Raw genomic sequence first — 22,162 nt, forward strand, 5'->3', positions numbered from 1 at the left:
AAATTGTCTTGTTTTTAGCTCTGCAAAATATGTGAAGTGTAGTATAGACAGTGAATGGTTCAGTCCAGATTTACCCACCTAGTTTATGTAATGGTATGGCTCTGATATGTGTGTGTGTGTGGTTGAAGATGTAGCCTTTGCCTGTTGGAGAGAAAAAAGTTATTTTATGTGTAGCCCACAGTGAATGTATTAATAGCGACAAAAAGCAAAAGTTACAACACGAAGTTCGCCCAACTTTAAAATGATTTTGAGGCGGTAAAGGGCCGTCATCGCAGCTTGCGCTAATGGATTGTATGCTTTAATAATGATCTCCAGTGTAAAAATACATATTTAATGCTTTGTTTATTCTCCACAAATAAACATGTAGCAAATTATAATAATAATGTAGATTAACTTGCACTAGGGCTGTAACGATACACGATATAAAATCGAAATCGCGACACTCAGATCTACGATCCTGTGTCTCGGTGTGATAAGGGAGAATCGCGACACACCCCGTTACTACCTTTCCAATAACATCACGAGTGCCTGCAAAAGTTGAGCTAATTAACACTTTTTTTCGTTCGACATTATGAGCACTGCTCCGTTTAAGCCCTGGCAATATTTAGCCGGGAGAGCTCGAATGGAGCTCTTAGTAAGGGACCGTCTGAATGTGTCAGAAATATCAAAAACAAAACCAACTTAACCCCGCTTGACAACGGACAACGCCAGAAACATTGCCAATGCTGTCAAAGCGGCCGGATTTTCAGCGCATATACGATGATTTGCTCACACTGTTAATGTGGCTGCGTAGAGAGGGATGGGCGTTCACCAGATGTCAGGTAACAGAGCAAACTTTTCTGTAACCGTGCTGTGCGATTTCTGTTTGAACCTTTGAGAGTGCTGACTGACAGGTGCGCGATGCGTGAGGTCAGAAAACACTACGAAGCTTTCATTTAAGATGAACACAGTTTCTATAGTTATACTTTATTTAGAGATAAAGGTATATGGCTCTGCATACAATCACTCTATCTTGCTTGAGTTTATAGCCGTTTCGCTTTACTTCAGGACGCATTATTGCAGCTCTGAAGGTCTAATCACTGTTTTAAGTTATCCAGAGCTGTATGAATATACAAATCTTGAATATCACAATAGTATTAAATATTTCAATTGTAACAACACAGACAGCAACACGTTTGCACAATCGATACCCAGCTGATTCAGTCGTTTCATAAGAGGACCGCGCCTCTTCTTTTTTCCTTGTCAACATAAAGGCAGTGAGGTGCGCCTCGTTTTCGCCCCTTGTTTAACTGCAAGGCATACTTAATTTGCGGGACGATAACGTATAACCCGTGCCTATAGACACCTTTGCCAAAGAAGCAAAATGGAAGAAGAATATTGCTGTTTGATACAGACCTGTTGATGCTTAACCAGCGCTTATGTGGACCTGGATCTGCGTAATAAACGCAACAAATAGGCTTTACCTTTTATTTTACAGCTTATAAAGCATGTACGCAGATTAATGCAATATCATATTTAAACAACAAAACTGTTTACAAAAAGTCTACATATGCGCGCGTTGTTGCTGTCTTTTCATCACGCAGCGCGCGCGCACTTGAACCGCGAGGGAGAGAGAGAGGAAACCATAGGCTATATCAGGACATAATCTTTAAAATAATGATTTCTATTAAAAATGTAAAAGGTTTTGTGATTATAATAATAACAGCGGGGCATTAAATAAATGCATATTTCCCGTGGAGCGGGCAATTTGAGGAAGTCTGCGATTTTTATTTGACGGAAGAAAAAAACATATGATTGAAAAAAAAACTTTGCCGGTTATTAAAAAGAATCAGTCAGTATTTTTTATTTTTGTAATATAAATTAATTATTTAAGTGAAAATAATCTAGGGCAGTCCTATTTATTGTATTCATTTTATTTAAATTATTCTGCTCTTCTGTGCTAAACACTGCAGGTGCATGAAGATGCTTTGTTGTTCTGTTCCGCTATTAATATGCTAACATATAAAAATCAGTATTTTAAAATGCAATAATTAATGTGTCAGACACAAAATAGACACGTCAATTTGTTTAATATAAAATTAATAGTAATCTGACCAGTTAACCGTTAATAACCAATTAATGAGCAGCGTTTGTCGGTTAGCAAAATTAACTAAATGAGCATCCCTAGTAGCTATTTAATTTACTTTTTCTATGTAAGAGAACTTGATTGAAAAATAATTTTCAACATGCTTGAACCATCTACACAATGGAGTTTAGTTCTGTTTTTCAACAGTATTTTGTTACAAAGAAAACAGAAGTGATATAGCTTTGGCTATTTATTTATTTTATATATGGCTATTTATATTGTTAATAATTTGCATAGTTAATATTGTTTCCTTGAGGTTTAGTTTATAAAGATTTTTCAAATGTTATTTAATAAAAAATAGTTTTAATTTTTTTTTTTTCCCACCCCACAAAAAAAAAAAAAAAAAAAATCGTGATACGAACCGTATCGTGGGTCAAAAATCGTGATACGAACCGAATCGTGGGTTTGGTGTATCGTTACAGCCCTAACTTGCACGCATATCCACATTAATAATCTGTGACAAATTATAATATAGATTAAAGTGCTCACATATCTACACCATTATTACTGTAGTAAATTATCTCAAGGTTATTCTTCCCGCGCCTTTCCCGCCGTTACAATGTTGCGAGTTATGATTCAGATTTCAATGCTCGCGTACCTTCTGGACCATTATATAACGGACTAGCTTAGCAGGAGGAAGATTCATTTGAACGGGGCTTCAAATGAATCGACTCTTTCGATCCGAAACAAACGAATCGTTCAGCGATGCTATACTACAGCAAAAAAAAAAAAACTAAAGTTTGAGCAGGGTAACAAGATCAAAGTTTAAGACATTAGATTCATTAATGTACACAGGCACTTTTCTTTATACAAAATTAAACTTTATAGACTAATCTAACAGAAACTAACACCTAACACAAACACACATTCATACAAGCATAGGGAAGAGTAACTAACGTGAGGTAAGAGGTTGAGAAAGTGTAATGATGGGAAAACCTTGGAGTTTGTAAGCACAAACCAAGCAAACCAAACGTCATCAAATTCAATATAACCCTTCTATTGTCTCTTTAGGGTTGAATTTAGTTCACACCAGTTTAGATGTTGGGAGAAAGGTGATACTTGCGGTCTGTTCGTGATGTCCGAGCTCCCGGTGTTGAGCACGTGGTTGGTTGGCTGATCCTTTGTTCTCATGAGGGTTGTAGTGGGGAAGTCGGTGTTTCAAGCTGAAGCAGCCAAAGGATTCTAGGCGGTGAAATGTCCGAGCGCGGTGCGATTAACCCTTTCCGTCTGGGTTTCCGCCTGCTTTCTTGAAGATTTCAATACTTAGGTTTGTGAGGAAGTTGCAAAGAGTTTGTAAGTAGGTTTCAAAACAACGTGTTTCCAGAGCAGAGAGGGGGGTTGCCCTGAAGTTGCGGTTCAAAGAGAGATGGGGAGAGAGAGGTTGAACAAAGCGTGTGCGAAGAGAGTTTGAACAGAGAGCGTGCGAAGAGAGCAAGGCAGTTTAGCTTGGTCCTAAACTTTATAGGGCGGGTTCGGATCCACCCTACATGGAAAGTTGACCAATTAGAAGTTAACTTCCTGGAATAATAATTTTACTGCTCTTTGTCCGAGGCAGAAGAATTTGCATAGGCAAATTTTATGCAAATCGAGACAGAAATGTTAAAGTCTCTTAAAACGTTAATATGTTGCACTCATATTAAAATAAAATGTCAACGATCAATTTGTACAGCGAGTAAGCTTTTCGAAAAGTCCAAACTTGAACAGTATAAGAGGTTGTTTAGCTTAGGTACAGTTAAACATTATAAGAAGGGGTATTAAAACTAAAAATATTAATACAAGAGAAAGGGAAACTTTGCAAAACATATGATTAAACATAAAGAGAGTAAAGTTTACATGAAAACATCAGTCTTAGACAAGCAGCTTAAAAAGTACTAAACCGTCCTTTGTTCAATGCCGCATGGCACATTTCTTTTGGGTCGTAAATACCTTGGAATCAGGTTTCGAGTCTTCTCTGGGCAAAGTTGGCTCGGTTGTGGAATAAAAAGCAAAAAAATTATGTGTCTGGTCGGCCATATTTATTACATCCACCATTCAGAGGAATTTAAGGATACGAAGATCTCAGATCTAAAGGGAGCAAATTGTGGTGACTGACCACTCTCATCCTCTGTGTTTCCTCTGATGATGTTTACCGCGTCGGTATCTCCACACACGCTCTTCCTTCTACGTCATTAAACCGCGGAAAACCACCACATTGTCGCAGGTTTAATGATGTACAGAACGAAATGCCTCAATAAATCCGATCTGCCTGTTTACTTGACAGTCGCATTGTCACATATCCAATCTATATATGATTTATTTCAAAATATGAAGAAGGCCTGAAACCGATCTCTGAATATCCGATTGCATGCGTTTTTTTCGTGTTTACATGGTCATAGAACAGATCCAATCTGTGTCACACATGAGCAAAAAATCGGAATCGGGTCACATTTAACTGGCAGTGTAAATGGGGCCTTAGTGAAGCATTCAAAGTGCTTTGAGTTCAACTGACTACTTTATTAAAGTGATAAATGCTAAAATTTTTGCACAGGACATCAGTCACAGAATCAACAAGATCAAACGGGTCTGCTGAGGAGAAGCATTTCTGGTTCTGGCTTGACAAGATTGATTCAATTGTAAGCCACGTTGTGTCTTTGAGACAGGCTGCAGGTACAGATCTTATCACATGGTCTGCTGGATTATGCTCACTAGGAACAAAATGCCATTGCTGTGGGTACATGATTTCCCTATTCTTAAAACTTGGTTATTCACAAATACATGGAACCTGCTCTTCTTGTTATGAATGTAACCTAGTAACACCTTGCTGTCTTAAAAAAAGTTCACACTGCCAAACTCTGTATCCATCTCAGACATTATAATGTCAAACAACTGTACAGTCAACACCACACTGCAAAGCTCCAGTTGAGAGATGGTTAGCTTTCACCAGGGAGCTAGCTTGACTTTTCAAGGCAAATGTATTTATATACCTCATTTCATACACAGTGATAATTCAAAGTGCTTTACATAAAAAAGGGGAAAAAGAGACAAGTATAAGAACATAATACAAATAATATAAAAACAGATTAAAATGTGTTAAAAACATTTTAATAGAAGGAAAAAAGAAAAGAAAGACATAATAGTGCAATCTGTGGGACATAGCACAGTGCTCTTCCAACGAAGGCACATCTAAACAGATGTCTTTTAAGTCTTGATTTGAATTTAAAAGTGATGCACCGATATGGATTTTTTGGCCGATATCAATAACCAATATCTTTTCAGACTTGGAGGCCGATATCCAATATATAGTTATAAATATTTCAAAATGTTATATTTTAATACAGCAAACGTCATAAAAGATTGAAATGCTCTTTTGAACTGAATAGTCTATACTCAAAGCAAAAAAGCTATAATTTCAAAATTGCAAGGTGATTATATAGACCTATATTCACGATTTCACATAAATCAGCATGCAAAAAATAAGTTATTCTTTTTTTCATAGGAAATTAACTTGACTGTTGCATAAAAACAATGGGTTAAATAACAAAATGGGATTTAATTAACAAGCAAGTTGAATATATTTTCAACAAAATGAAAATGAAAAAGCTAACGACTGAAACCAACTCAAATGTTCTTGAATAAAAGATGTAATGTCCAAAAAAGCCTTTTTTAGAAGTATTTTGACAGTTCAGAGCCACCATACAAGCGAAAAGCTAAATACAGATTGTATTACTTTAGAAAATGCTGCATAGATTCAACCTATTTGACGTTTCAGATTCTTTTGAACACATGTGGGTGCTGCTTGTCAATCAGACAGCGCTTCTGCGTTGTTCTTGCTGTCAATTGCGGTGAAAATTATAGATGAAACGTTTATGATAAACCGCTGTGAGTTTCGGCAGGCACTTTTTTCCAGGGGTTTCAGTACAGCATAACCGCTACTACGTCACTGGGTGGGCGTGGCCTATCTGTGAATTTGCATAGGTCACGGATTATGCGCAGATTGTGAAAACAGCTGTTTGATTCAGATACCTGTACGTAATCACAGGGGTTTCGTGTCCAATGTCTTTTATATGCAGTACTTTAAAATAGCTGTCCTGATCGCAGGTGTTTCATGTGAAGTCAGTGTTTGTTATATTAAACAAATTAACTTAAGATTCCTCTCAGATTACATTAATACTGTTATAACTTAAGATACCTGTTCCGATCCCAGGGCTTTTGTGTCAAATACTTTATATATCATATACAGTAACATCAGATACCTGTCCTGATCCCAGGGGTTTCATGTATGATCACTTTTATATTAGTTAACATCAGATACCTGTCCTGATCCCAAGGGGTTTTATGTATGATCACTTTTATATACATTAACATCAGATACCTGTCCTGATCTCAGGGGGTTCATGTATGATCACTTTTATATACATTAACATCAGATACCTGTCCTGATCTCAGGGGTTTCATGTATGATCACTTTTATATACAGTAACATCAGATACCTGTCCTGATCTCAGGGGTTTCATGTATGATCACTTTTATATACAGTAACATCAGATACCTGTCCTGATCTCAGGGGTTTCATGTATGATCACTTTTATATTAGTTAACATCAGATACCTGTCCTGATCTCAGGGGTTTTTATGTATGATCACTTTTATATACAGTAACATCAGAAACCTGTCCTGATCTCAGGGGTTTCATGTATGAAAAATTAACCACAGTTAATAAAGAAAAATGTGGTATTTGTTTAAACATTACTGAATACCATATTTTAAACTACAAAAACACGGTTAATCTTACCACAACCATTATTATTTGGTTTACCATGGAAGTACAAAAGCCCAGAGAAAGTAAAACAGAGTAAAACGAGGTCAGCTGTTTTTGCTAATAAAATCTTTAAAATATAACATTATAAAAACAAAAAAAAACCTGTATGATTGTTTTTTTCCTTCGTTATCCACCGCGGTAGGTTCTTTATCCATAATCATCCTGTTTGAAATGACCAAGCAAAAGAAAGAACCTGTACTGCGCATGATCGGTGACCTCTCAGCATGAACAAGGTCTACTCACTGGAAACTAAACATCTAATTCTTGCAATGTTTTTGAGATGATAGTATGCTGATTTAATCATGACTACTGAAAGGTTGTCATGGGGGCAGGGGTCGTTGGTGGGGGCTAGTAGAGTCTCCGGCAGATTGAAACAAGGCTAGGGCAGTGTGGGTACAGTCTGGCCGGTCCCAGTCCCCGCTGGGGGCTACAAAGACATTACAATGAGACATGTCAGCACAACTGTGATCAGAGGGGGATCACATTCCTCCAAGGACACGACCAGGTATTTTGAGATTTGATTTATTGTGTACCCTTCACAGAAGTAAACTTATGTGCATATTCAAAACATCCTGTATCTGAAGCTTACTTTTTTGCTCTTTTTTTTTCTACAGAGTCTCGAAAGCACAAGCAAGTTCCAAGTCCAGGGACTTTCTGCTTTACATGCACGAATACTCACAAGACCAAAAACAGGCAGAGCAAGAAATGTGATGTGAGGACATAGACATAGAAAGTCGCTGGGTCGCTGGTTCGAGCCTTCGAGCAGTTTGCGTTTTCTGTGTGGAATTTGCTAGGGATGGCTGACGTGAAACTGATGTTTCGACACAGTGTCGAGATCCCGAAGTGCAAGTGTTTCGAAACACTGCACCGAAGCATGATCCGAAGCACCCAAGTCACGTGACTAAAGTGTTTCGAAACACCTAGTCACGTGACTAAAGCGATTCAAAGCATCGATCAGTTTAGAAACGTTTCGAGACCTGGCGAATCCTCATTTGACTGCCAAGGTCATCAAACATTCTCTGTCTCATATGGCTTAAAGGACTATGTGTTTGCTAATTGGTTCTATGCTTTGCATGATGTTTTGGGTTCGAATCCCGACTTGTACAAATACTCTGAAATCATGGTTTTATGTATTTTAATCATGTTTCTGTTTTGTGTAGCCTAAATAGGATACAGCTGCAGTTACGCCATTTTAGCATCATTTTTGTAACACTGTAAAACAATAATAAATATTTTTACAGTATGGTTGGGTTTAGGGTTTGGGTAGACATTAATAAAATACAATAAATGGGAAATTTTATGAGTAATATAAATAATTCTTGATAACTTCAGGCCATCGTTTTTGATCCAGCAACAACCCTGTTTTAAGACAAAAACAAGACATATTTATTCACAAACTGTTTATTCGGATATCAGACCAATGTTGAAACAAAACGATACAAGAGCAAAGCATTACCAATTGGTATTAAAGCATTTCAAAAACAAACTGCAACAGCCTGGCTTCAACCTACTAACCCTGCATGGAAGTCTGACACCTAAACCACTGTACTATGTTACTTGAAAAATCAAACATACAAAGTTGGATTTAATGCCTCAATTTGCTCAACTGTTCTTTGCTGAAGCTGTTTCAGTGCAATACATAAAAAATGACCACTAGATGTCACTGTAGAGTGGGGTTTCGAAACGTTTCGAAGCTTCGACACATTTGCTTCGACTGTTTCAGTGTTTCACGAAGCCTCGCTTTGCCCACCACTAGAATTTGCATGTTCTCGTTGCATTCGCGTGGGTTTCCTCCGGGTGCTCCGATTTCCCCCACAGTCCAAATACATGCGGTACATGTGAACTGGGTTGGCTAAATTAGCCGTAGTGTATGTGAGTGTGTGTGTGAATGTGTGTGTCGATGTTTCCCAGAGATGGGTTGCGGCTGGAAGGGCATCCGCCGCGTAAACACTTGTTGGATAAGTTGGCGGTTCATTCCGCTGTGGTGACCCCAGATTAATAAAGGGACTAAGCTGACAAGAAAATGAATAAATGAATGAATGATTAAAAACAAGCTTAGATCTGTCCACCTGTCAGGTTTTGGACGATATGGGGCATGGGACATGTCTTTGGATATAACTCAGTTTTTTGACAACACTTCGTTATTTTTGTTAACTTATTAATTTGCTGGAAATTAGAACTGAATTTAGAAATAGTTTTGAAACAAATCTTTGCGCTTAACAAACAAAAAGCGTACAGCACCGTTTCCTTATCCACGAAAGAAAGTAAAAGTAAAGGCTGAATGGATTAGGCTCATTATCCTCTTGCTGCAGATGCTGTTTAACTGTTTTCTTAACTGTTTTGAAGTGTTCAGGTTTTTCCCTTACAAAGTCTGCAATGTAAATAGAAAATGGGCCATAGAGTGATGCAACTGACTCTTAAAGGGAATGGGAGATGAGACTCTGATTGGTTTATTCTCAAAACACACCTATAACTCATTAAGAGGATAAGCTTAACCCTCTTAGACCATGTGCAACGGGGCACAGCGTATTTTCCCATCCTTGAAATAGCAAAAGTGGATTGGGACATGCCCGTAATGCTCTTGCACCTTGCACTTCAGACTTTGCGCCTAGACCGTTAAAATTTACTAGTAGATCTATCATTCTGATGAACTGTATGCTTGTATACTCATCCACGGATGTTCATTACATGCTTTCTGATCCTTCACACCGATCAAGAGAAATGCTTCCAGTTATGTAGTATTTAAGATCCTCTATCTACTAGACGAACTGTGTGTCTGCATACTCTCCTCTGGTGTTCCTACGAGCGAACTTTATGAGATTGATAACATCTGAAGTTAAAACTTACTGTGCTGTTATGCAGTGACACCATCAACCACAATCAACTGATTAAAGACAGTTTCTTTATTACATATGCCTACGTTTTGAGACTGGGTAAAAAGTAGACTTTAAAAATATGTAATACATTTCATATTTCTATTAATTCTATTGATGCTTGCACTGTGTACAAAAGCAATATGAAATCCTATTTACTATTGCTTAATTACAAACTATTTCCAACAGTTAGTAACGATAGGTAACAATAGATAGCTGTGTTTTCATGATTTTTCAATGTTTCGTTAATAACAATAGATAGCTGTGTTTCCATGATTTCTCAATATTTAGTTAATAATACTAGATAGTTGTGTTTCCATGATAGGAGGTCTTTTCTCTCAAATATACTTCATATGAAGCATTTGGGCAATTTTAAAACAATAATTGCATTTGACAACGTTGTTTAAATACAATATATTTTAACTGACGAAGAGTTCTGGGAAGTTCTGAGTCTGTGTGTATGTTTTTATTATGCCAAGGGTTGGATTTGAATAGGGTTGGGGTAACAGGATAAAAATACAATTTATGCAAGTATAAAAACTATCATGTCTGAATAATGCCCCTTAGGATTGCATATGTGTGGCTATGCACATGAAGATCTTTCACACTCTGGGGGAAAAAAAAGAAAAGAAGAATAGAGTGTCACACTGCCCCCTGGCTAAGCAAGTTAGTAATAACTTTGCAGAAAGTTTTAAACCAAAACTATTTAAAAGGATAGTTTACCCAATATTGTAGATTTACTCAATATTTACTTACCCTCAAATGGTTTCAAACTTTTATTAATTTCTTCAAATTTCTTCTCTTGAATGAAAAAAAGATGTTTTGAAAAAAGCTGAAAGCGTGTTACCAAACGGAAGTCAATGGGTACAGATAAATGATGACTTATTTTTCATTTTTGAGCAAACTATCCCTTTAACCAAATATCGCATTATAGAGATAGAATGTTATGGAAGTTCTTGAAACATTCTTTGTGAATGCATGCATTTTTCAGATATTTGCACGTTGACACATTCTTTTTTTTTTTTTTTAAAGTTATATAGACTATACTGGTCTTAGTTACAGTTAAAGTCGGAATTATTAGCCCCCTTTTTAATTTTTTTTTTTTTCTATTTTAAATATTTCAAATAGATGTTTACCAAATGATGTTTAGCAGAGCAAGGACATTTTCACAGTATATCTGATGATGTTTTTTCTTCTGGAGAAAGTATTATTTGTTTTATTTCGGCTAGAATAAAAGCAGTTTTAAATTTTTTGAAAAACATTTTAAGGACTAAATTATTAGCCCCTTTAAGCTATATATATATATATATATATATATATATATATATATATATATATATATATACAACAGAAATTTAGGATTTTTTATTTGTTTTTTTGTGTCACCATAATGGAGGGACTGGTTTAGTTGAGGTCTTCACCTTTAAACTTGTAAATTTAGACTCTCCAGCTGCTGAAACACAGAGTTTGTTAAATATTTGGATTATAAGAAAAAGCAGAAAAGTTGATTGGTAGATAAATTTAATTGTCTGAAATTTGTTCTGAATAATTTTATGATAATTGTCTGGATGACTAGTCTCATGCAATATTTTTTATGCTTAGTTGCTGATAGAAATTTATCGATGAGAAGTGGAAATAGAAAAAAAATACCTAATAATATTAAAGAAATAAGACATAACATATTAAAACTGTTCAATAATGTTTGTCACGCCCAAGCCTCATAAATCAGTCCTTGTACCTCAACAATGGAAACAATTTAAATGTTTTGTGCTGGGTGTGGCACAGTACAAATATCCCAGCATGCATTGCACATTAATCGATTATGTAGTGTAATGGTCTTACGGTTTCTCTATTTTCGTATTTGATTCTGCTGTTGTTTATGTTTAGACTTTCAGTAGCCTGTTAGTGAGTTAAACTGTTAATTTTGTTAATTGTCACCATTGCAGAGGTTCATCCGCTGATTCTTGATGTCTCTTTGAGTGCAGCTTATATCATGGAACAAAGTGTTTTTGATCAAAATATTCTTTAAAAACTTCCAGAATTTAATGCCACATACAGGTATGTTATATTATACTTAACAATAAATTAAATATTGCATAAGGAAGAAAATTATATTAAATTAGAGCAGGTTCTGCCTTATTAAAAACAATATGAGAATCGCCAGATGTTATACAGATTTTTGACTTGTTTGCCACATCAAAAGAGCTTTTTATACAAAATTCTTTAAAGTTGCAGCAGCCAAAATAAATCAATGGTGAAAGTGTCAGGGATAAGAGCCCAACTTAAGCAATCTCTGTTCTCCATAATGGTGACTTCAAATGTTAACTTTTATCTGCAGAAAAACTTTAGTAGAGGTTATACAAAAATAAATGTTTTATTAATAATTGTAGCTGGTGATGCTGTTTGTAGAGTTGTTTAAACGTCCGCTGATATTTTTAATGATATAATCATTTGTTTTACTTCAGGTTATTTCATTATAAAGCTGTGACTGAAGTTGTAGTTTTTTGTATGTTCTGTTCTTGTTTTTTCCCTTCAGTATTTCTTCATTTGTTCATCGCTAATCCTCAATTATTCTTTAATTAGTCACTTAATTAATTAATTTACTTCAGCTTTGCTCCATGTTTCTTGAACCCTAAGTAGTGTGGACACTCAGAAGTGTTCAATTAATTGAGGTATTTGCTCAGGGGTTTAAAGGGTCAAAGACGTGAGAGGTAAACACAGTGTAAAAATGTATTTTTAACAGTAATATAATGTTAATTTAAACTATGGAGCTAGACTGTAAAAAAAAAAAAAAACAGTAGATTGCTGGCAACGAGAAGCCCCTGTCTGCAGCCTGCAGATCAGGATGGGGCAGCATCTGGGGCGGATCTGCACATGCAGCCACGCCCACCTGTAATTTTATTGGTTGGTGGAAACGTAATTCTACCTGGTGTCAGTAAACAAGAAATGCGTTTACAACTTCTTAAATATTGTTTTGTGGTTAATAAACACAAACATACACAAAAGTGGACATTCTTGCTGAGTGTTTTATACGTTAATTATGTTAACAGTTATGTGAATTTCATAATGGTATTTTTCCTGTTAAAAATAATACAAAAGAAATGCAGTGTTTTTAGTTCTCATATTTTAATAGTTTATTATTTTGCTTCAAAATGAAAATGCATCAATCAAATGTGTAGTTTCTATGGCTAGAGGTTGCATATTTACAACAAATAAAGGTGGAGTCTGAAAAAAATAAATAAAAATGAATTGTTTTTAGTTCAGTTTATTTTTCCCTTTGTATGGGATAGTTCTCTGGAAAATTTACAACTGAAAAAAAATTTACATTAAACTTTGATTTAAGGCTGTTAAAAAATATTGGGCATGTTTCCAAATGTTTCTCTTTTAATACTGCACTGCTTTGAGTTTGAAAATGATTCATTTGTTAAGAGCAGGGATAAGCTATTATTTATCAAGGGAAGTAAATGTTTGTAACCTTTTCACTTGTTAAATCAGGTTATTTCATCATGTAATGGATTTATTACTTTTGCTTTGATTCTGCTATGAATATAATGTAAAGTATCTGTCATATGTAAATGTTCCAGCAAGAAGAAAACATTTTGTACAAATTTTTCATATTACCTGGTATGTCATCTATGTATGCAATCAGTTTCATGATTTATTATTTACTAATCCATTAAAGTTTTGTTCGGTTTCTCCATTTAAATGAAGACAGTGCTCTGCTGCCACCTACTGGGGGGTTTTGACATCTGTTCTACATTTTAAATAATAAGTTTCAAATAATTTCATAATCTAATATTACAGAATTAAAATGCAGTCTTCTTGGTTTTATTTTTGTAATTTTGTAAATACAGGGTAAATACTTTAATACCACTTTCTAACAACCCTTCTGGGTCCATTTCTGCACTGCACAGATACTGTAGATCATTAAAAAACGTTTATAATGATTTTGTTTGGTTATCAAGAGTCACATACAACATTGTTATTCTATATCATTTAATTAGAATATTAAATAAACTTAATTTAACAGAGCTTCATTTAAATAGAGAAACTGAACAAAACTTTAATGGATCATTAAATAATAAATGATGAAACTGATTGCATACATAGATGACATACCAGGTAGTATAAAAAAATTATAAGGATTTTTGCTCGTGTTGGAAAATTTACATATAACAGATAATATACATTATAAACATAGCAGCATCAAAGTAAAAATAAATCCATTATATGATGAAATAACCTGATTTAACAAGTGAAAAGGTTACAAACATTTACTTTCCTTGATAAATAATAGCTTATTCCTGCTCTTAACAAATAAATCATTTTCAAACTCAAAGCAGTGCAGTATTGAAAGAGAAACATTTGGAAACATGCCCAATATTTTTAATAGCCTTAAATCAAAGTGTAATGTTAATATTTCCAGTTGTAAATTTTCCAGAGAACTATCCCATACAAAGGGAAAAAATATATATAACTGAACTAAAAACACTTCATTTTTATTTTTATTTTTTCAGACTCCACCTTTATTTGTTGTAAATATGCAACATCTAGCCATAGAAACTACACATTTGATTGATGCATTTTCATTTTGAAGCAAAATAATAAACCATTAAAATATCAAAACTAAAAACACTGCATTTCTGAAAGGCAGAAGTGAAGTAACACCATTGTGAAAAGTACTGAGTCTTTTGTAATATTTTTAGCAGGAAAAATACCATTATGAAATTCACATAACTGTTAACATAATTAACATACAAAACACTCAGCAAGAATGTCCACTTTTGTGTATGTTTGTGTTTATTAACCACAAAAAAAAATATTTAAGAAGTTGTAAATGCAATTCTTGTTTATTGACACCAAGTAGTGGGCATTGACACTGTTATGTTTCCACTAACCAATGAAATTACAGGTGGGCATGGCTGAATGTGCAGCCCCGCCCCAGATGCTGCCCTGCCCTGATCTGCAGGCTGCAGACAGGGTTTTCTTCCCCAATCTGTGGGCTGCAGATGGGTGTATTTGTGGCAAGATGCTGTTAATTTAACAGTAACATACTGGCAACCGTGCTGCCAGTAACTTACTGTTTATTTAACGGGACAATTTTTAACAGTGTGGCAAAGATAAAAAAAAAAACAGTTATTAGAGATGAGTTAGTAAAACTATTATGTTTAGAAATGTGCTGAAAAAATATTTGCTCTGTTAAACAGAAATTAAGGAAAAATTAAACAGGGGAGCTGATAAATCTGGGGGGCTGATAATTCTGACTTCAACTGTATATAATTTTACTAGCCTTCTATTAGGCTTTTAATAGAAGAATTTAATAGCCTTTCCTGGAATAAACAAACATAATTTGCCCAAAACATATCACCATTCTATTACTCTACAAACACAAAAGGAAACTAAAAATATATATATAAAAAGAAATTGTAATAATTTAATCAGGACAGATGTGAGATTAACATTGCAATGTTTTTTTTTTAAATAGAATTTCAGTTCACTCTAACAAAATGCTGGGTTATTGTAACCCAATGTTGGGTCAAAATGTAATTTAATTTTAATAAAAAATAAACAACAACATTAAATTACTGTGCGGGGAAACCAGAGCACCTGGAGAAAACCCACACACACTGGGAGAACATGCAAACTCCAAAGAGAAATGTCATCTGACCCAGCCAGGGCTCGAACCAGCAACCTTCTTGCTGTGAGGCGATCGTGCTACCCACTGCACCACTACAATAATACCAACAACAACAACAACAACAACAATAATAATAATAATAATAATAATAATAATAATAATAATAATAATTATTATTATTATTATTATTATTATTATTATAGGCGACGCAGTGGTGCAGTAGGTAGTGCTGTCGCCTCACAGCAAGAAGGTTGCTGGTTCGAGCCTCGGCTGAGATAGTTGGCGTTTCTGTGTGGAGTTTACATGTTCTCCCTGTGTTCGAGTGGGGTTCCTCTGGGTGCTCCAGTTTCCCCCACAGTCCAAAAACATGCAGTTCAGGTGTATTGGGTAGACTAAATTGTTTGTAGTGTATGAGTGTGTATGGATGTTTCCCAGAGATGGGGTGCAAGGATGTGCTGGATAAGCATGTGCTGGATAAGTTGGTGGTTCATTCTGCTGTGGTGACCCCAGATTAATAAAGGGACCGAAAAGAAAATGAAAGAATGAATGAATAGTAATAAAAACTTATATTTAAAAATAAAAATTATATAATTAATTTATAACCATCGCAAATGAGATTATAGCGTAACTGTGTGTTTGTGAGTGCATAACTGATCTTTTTATTGGTTTCCTCTCTCTTTATTAAAACTTTATCTGCTACGTAAAAACGTGCTGGATAAGTTGGCGGTTCATTCCGCTGTGGCGACCCAAGATTAATAAAAGGACTAAGCTGACAAGAAAATGAATCAATGAATGAATGTAATGATAAAACATCCATAACAAATAAGAAACAGCAATAGAAAAAGGTATCATATTTTTATTTTGAACTAGGTTTCAGAACCACTGCTGAAATTTGAACTTTAAAAAGACTTTTATTTTACATTCATTTGATCTTATTTGCCCCTGATCGGATGCAGCCATAAATAACAAGAAATTCTATTTTAATGTTTGTGACATGCCGTCAACCAATATAGTACTAAAAAGAAATGCATTGTGTAAAACTATTTTGCACACAGTTCTTTTCAAAAACCACCATTTACATCCTAAGTCAAACGAGCACAGACACATTACATCAGGCTTGCATGGAGACTGAAGAACAATGTATCAGTTCCTGAACTGAGATCCGTTCCGTGTTTTGCAGAAATTCTGTGTGGAAAAAAAAGTCGCTTCACCTGAGCTCTCCAACATATTAGTCCGCAGGGTCAGTTTATATTATTTTTATTTTAGATTTTTGTTTTTATACCCACTATTAAATAATTTACAAACACAAACACGTTCTGATACTGGATAATAACACTCATGTCTAAACTAAGAAGAGTCCTTCCACTAAGGGCTGTGCTTAATGTTGTGGCACTATTTAGCATGGTGTCGCTTGTAGGGGGTGATGCGGTTACACTCAAATATGGCTACCATGGAGTGAGAGCTACAACTTTAATATTTGTAGTAATGCCGAAATGTAACGTTTTATTTAATTTTCCGTTCTACAGCCGCGTCTAAACATCGTTTTTTCTTGTATAAATTGTGAATACCCAGTCAAGGATATCATCTCGATGGGCTTAGTGTTAATAAAGTATTGCTCGAAATTGCAGCTTGCTCAGTGAGCTGATCGAAATCGTCAGGATTGAAAGCTTGAAACCAAAATCTGCGTTTGGTCTTCCCTCATTTGGGGATATTTTGGGCTGTATTTTCCCGAATGTGGCCAGAGATCGGATCTTTTCGACGCCTCGAAGGAGCTCGTATAGCGGTCGTTATGGTTTGTTTTCGGATGAGGGATGTGACCCGCGAGGATTTGGCGATGTGGGATGAAGCGGAATAAAGAAAAGTGATCCGTTCAAACCGAAGAAAAGCGGCTGCTATTTGCCTTTGGATTAAACATTGAATACGCTCTGGATATACAGTTGGGTTTTACTGGAATACGTGTACAGTATCGCAGAAGATCGCTTTGTCACGCTGGCTTATTTTCCTGAGGAATAGTGGTGTATCCTTCCCAACCCCCCCAGCACCACAATCCCTAAACAAAAGTACTGTATGTCACGTATATGACGGTTCTTGTCATGATGGAAATAAATAAAAAGTGTTAGGGTCGAAGAGGTAAGTAAATGTCGACCGATACGTGTGTTGTACGTATTTCTCGTCACCGTTTGCGAGCGCTTTTGTCGTTTGCGTCGCCTTTCTCCACGCAAACACTTTGACCAAGTGTGCAGCATTTCTTTATCGTTTGCGTTTTCTGTTCTTTTATTTATTTATTTTTTACACAAAACACAAAAAGATTTTTAAACCCTTCCTGCATCTTTACAGTCCACTGCCTTTAATGGGCCGTTATATGATTCCCGCTTGGATAGGCGACTCCAGCATTGAGTAATGTTCCAAGTTAATCAGCCGGGCTGCAAGGCCTATACTGTATCCACTTACAGCCTTTCTTGCGCATTTTCAGTCGTCCTTTCACTGTAAATCTAAAACATCTACGTTGGTTCTACATGATTACGTCTAGACAAATGTTTGAACAGCACCGATACTTTGGCGTGCATGTAGATTTAGCATTTAGGGTCCTAAAGAGTGCATTCATCTCCCTCCTGCAAAGTCGCCGGCTTGTTTTTGTTTTTTATTAATTATTTGTCATTTTTTGTTTTATAAAAAAGTGTGAAGTTAGTTAAACATTAGAGTATTTCATGGCATGATGGTATTATCGGCCCCTTGCATACGTGAAGCTCTGAAACACAAAGCTCTGGAGACAACTGAACAAAGGCAAAAAGCTGGACATGCCCCCTCATGTGAAGAAGCACTTGCTTTGTGTGCTTCTGTTTCACGAAGGTGTCCCTCTGGTTTCCTTAGTTGTGGTTTCAAATCATTTCCAGTATATCTTATTTTAAGATGTACGTTGTAGGGGCATTGCCAAGTGTTCAGATGTATTCATGGATTTGATTTACACACTCTAGATAACTTCAAAAGAAGTCCTCTGCACCTAGCCAGATGTTTCATTTTATAGACAGAATGATAATAAAGTACAAACTATATTTTTGATCAAGAAGCCATTTCGTTTTTTTTGTGTCAGTCCATTTGTTACTTTAGTTTAACCAGCTAAAATTGAGGCAACTGCACCAAGGACATTTTGTGCTTGTTTAAAAAAGTATAATGCTTAGTTTATGAAGCTTAATAGAGTTTATGTAGATGTTTATAGAACCAAATGGGGAGTTTGGATACAAAATAACAACAATATTAAGTGTTTACACAACTATTAATTCAGTTAGTGTTCAAAAAAAATGAGAGTGCGTTAGCTGGTAATGTGTCAGAAAAATCGGTTCATTATCAGTGTTATTAAAACTGGACAATAACTGTTCATTTTAAAATGAATATAGGTGCACAAAATTATCCAGTTTTGCAAACTTCATGTCTCAAATGTAACCAAAATCATAAAGTGATTGATTATACAGCCTTTTGGAAATTCAATTCAGCTGCAAGATTGATGCATGGTAAATTGTTAGGTCAATCTTGAAAATGACAGTTTGAACAATGACATTTACAAGTCTGTGCAATTTGTTTGTATTTATGTAAGGAGCACTTTGAATTAAAAAATAGAGATTTTTTTTTTATTACTTTTTTAATTATATCTCAGAATATACATTTAACAGATGCATACACGCGTCAGTCTTTTTACACTCTGGAAATCATTCAACATATTAATGAATTATCTTGCACTCAAGGGTGCTTGTATGTTTGTTTAATCAAATGTGCTCTAGAATGATAAAGTCCTTCAACCATTATGGTTCTATGTATCTGTGGTTCCACGAAGAATATTTAACATGCATAAAAATACTTCCGTTTCCGTCTTTTCAGTCCACTTTTATTTTTTTATTTTTTTTATACCTTTGAGTAGTGATAACACATTGCTAAATATGCTTTTTAGTTATTCCATAAAATAAAGCCAACTGGTTGTTTGAAAATTTAAGCAGTTTCATCCGTCTGTACTTCCCCAGCTTCCTTTTTCAATAGGAAATATGTCAACATGAAACAAAAAAAATGCACTTTTCAAGCTCTTTCATGACTATCACAAACAATGTGTTTGTAAAAGCTAAAGGTAATGTACACAGTGTCATTAAAGGCTTGACTCGAGCATGTGAGTGAGGTGTAATTGTTTACTCAAGGCAGGATACAATGATCGCAGCCCAGGGAGGGATCCCACGTAGTTCCCGGAAAAGACAGCATCCCATTGGCAATATGCCTTGTCAGCTAAGTGGACAGGTTGGCAGAAGCACCACACAGAGCAAACACAAGGGTCAGCATGGTGGATTCAGGAGAGCAGTGACCATAATATGCACTACATTTAGAAAGAATAATGCAACACAACTAAAACATTCTCTGTCAACTTGTCAAATGTGTTGTATTTGGAGTATTCATTTCCATCATGTAGTTGGTACTGTGCTAATACAATTCAAACATGATAATAAAAAAACGGACGGATAATTTTTAGCTGACATTACATATGAGTATAACTGATACATTATTTTTTAGCACACTAAATATGACATTTTTGACACATTTTCATGGAATTATGTTTTATTTCAGAGTTGATCTTCACACTATGCATAAGTTATATTAGTTTTTTAAAATGCTTTTTTTAGTATTGAACCCGGGAATCATTTTCTTCTGGAATATCTAGGTTTTTAATAAAGTTGTAGTTAGCTTATTCAAAAAATAGCTTATTCAAGGCTCAACAATAAGGACTGCCCAGTGGCCCAGGGCCAGCTTGAGAGACACTTGGGACAGTAGACCGGATCATTACTGGCCCGATTGGGACAGTGCTGCCTTGTCACTAACATTTAATTTGTCTGTGACTATTTGTCAATTGAGTTTGTGCTTTTAAGTTTTTAAACACTACCTTCCTTGTTATGTCGTAAACACCATATTGCTTTCCAGTTCCTCTTATTTGATTGACTATGATATTTTTTTCTGTAACCTGGTAAAAACCAGTCCAGCGAAGAAACGGCAACATGGAGGCAACATCAAATTATAAGGCTAAAAGAAAATGTCTGTTTCTAACGTCTTGGAAGTAGACATTTACGTCTGACTAACAGAACAAAATAAAAATGAAGTGATATTTTGCACAGTTTCGGCCAGTTTGACAAGTCAGCCACCTTTTTTTAACATTTTCTGTACTGCTCTTTTTGTTTGCATAACACTTTTATTTACAATTTATTTTAAATATTAAAATTCTAGATTCACAGACTTTATTTTTGACACATTATTTAAAATGTGGCAAAAAATTGCTATTAACTTCCTTTTTTTTTTTGGTGGGGCCAGTGAAAATTTTGGCAGGGCAAGTAAAAATCTGAACCACTTGCCCGATCGGACCAGTAAAAAAAATCCATAGCGTTGAACCCTGTTATTGGAAAGTTGTAAAGGTCTAAATCTGCTGAAAAAAACTGTGATGAAAGCTTTCTCAAAAACCTAATAATTAGCTTTGACTAATTAAATATTGTACATCAGACTACATCATAGCGGACACTTATTTTGCATATCTGTTATAATAAAATTTTACGTGTTACCTTTTTATCAACAGAATGTCATCAGAGGAGAAAAGTCTGGACCCCTCTGACAAAGGACCCTCTCCACCTCCTTGCAGCTCTGGGGCCACTCCCACTGGAAGTCCAACCCCCACAGATAAGCGGCCTAGAGGCCGCCCTCGTAAGGACGCCTTATCCACAGCAACATCAATTCCCTCTGTGCCCAGACAGAGAAAAAAGTAAGTTAGCTTAAATTTTTGCAATTGGTATTGTAACTGATTTGAATATCAATCTACATATCTTCAAAACTAATGTTGATTATTGGTTGTAGAAGACAGAATACATAATACGCTTACACAGGTGGTCAACATATGCACATTGTTTTTGGCAAAATTTTTGTATTTTAGGCTGCTGTTGTACAAATATCTCTCTATCTGTCTCATCCATGTAGGCATCCATTGTCGCTGTAGCATGTGTTTTGGTTTTCCTGTGCATGCAGTTTTTTTTTCTCATGGCAGCTTTTAAGATGACACCCCTGGGACATTGTTTCAGTTTTTACACATGAAGTGGATCAAAACCTATGGAGTTATTTTTGTGCCAAAAAACAAACAAACAAAACTTTTGTAAAAACTAATACAAATATACACTGATAAATGAAAAATAAAAAGACTCAAAAATACAAAACTATAAACTAAACTGCATTAGTATAAACTTTATCAAATACACTGCTTTTTTGTTTACTTCAGCTTATGGCTGTGCGATTAATCGAAATGGAATAGCAATTGCGTTTTGCAACATTGCGATTAGCTAATCGCAAGAGGCTGCAATATGAATATATATATATATGTTTTATATAATCTCCCCCGCCCTGAGCAAATGCGTTACGGCCGTCTGTGTAGGACAGTCTTGTCAGCCAATAATGAGCACACTTTAATACCCAATCAGAATTGCGCAACCGAACTATGCGGAATGTCCACAATAAAAAAACAAATAAACAAACGGTAATCCGTGGATGAGTGGGATGATGTCGTCTGCTGCTTTAGAAGGCAAGGCAAGGCAAGTTTATTTATATAGCACATTTCATTCACAGTGGGATTTAAAAGTGCTTTACATAAACAGAAATAAAAGAAGCAAGTATAAGAAAAATAAAAACAAATAATAAAAATGATTAAAAAAATCAAAAAGAGAT

At 35.4% G+C, this 22,162-nt stretch overlaps 2 protein-coding genes across 32 annotated transcripts in view; one reads left to right on the forward strand and one right to left on the reverse strand.

The window, feature by feature from the left end:
- The window catches only part of LOC147846232 (uncharacterized), an 849,179-nt gene that overhangs the window by 105,097 nt on the left and 721,920 nt on the right, over positions 1-22,162 (reverse strand). The window lies entirely within an intron of this gene.
- The window catches only part of kmt2cb (lysine (K)-specific methyltransferase 2Cb), a 237,469-nt gene continuing 232,177 nt past the window's right edge, over positions 16,871-22,162 (forward strand). For all 31 annotated transcript variants that reach the window (XM_087240505.1, XM_087240508.1, XM_087240510.1 and 28 more), the window contains exons 1-2: positions 16,871-17,563; positions 21,030-21,212. In XM_087240505.1, coding sequence (XP_087096631.1) covers positions 21,031-21,212 — 182 coding nt within the window. In that variant the 5' untranslated portion in view covers positions 16,871-17,563; position 21,030. The remainder of the gene's footprint in view (positions 17,564-21,029; positions 21,213-22,162) is intronic.

Source organism: Danio rerio, chromosome 2 (assembly GCF_052040795.2).
Source record: "Danio rerio strain M-AB ecotype USA chromosome 2, GRCz13ab, whole genome shotgun sequence".
Lineage (NCBI taxonomy): Eukaryota > Metazoa > Chordata > Actinopteri > Cypriniformes > Danionidae > Danio > Danio rerio.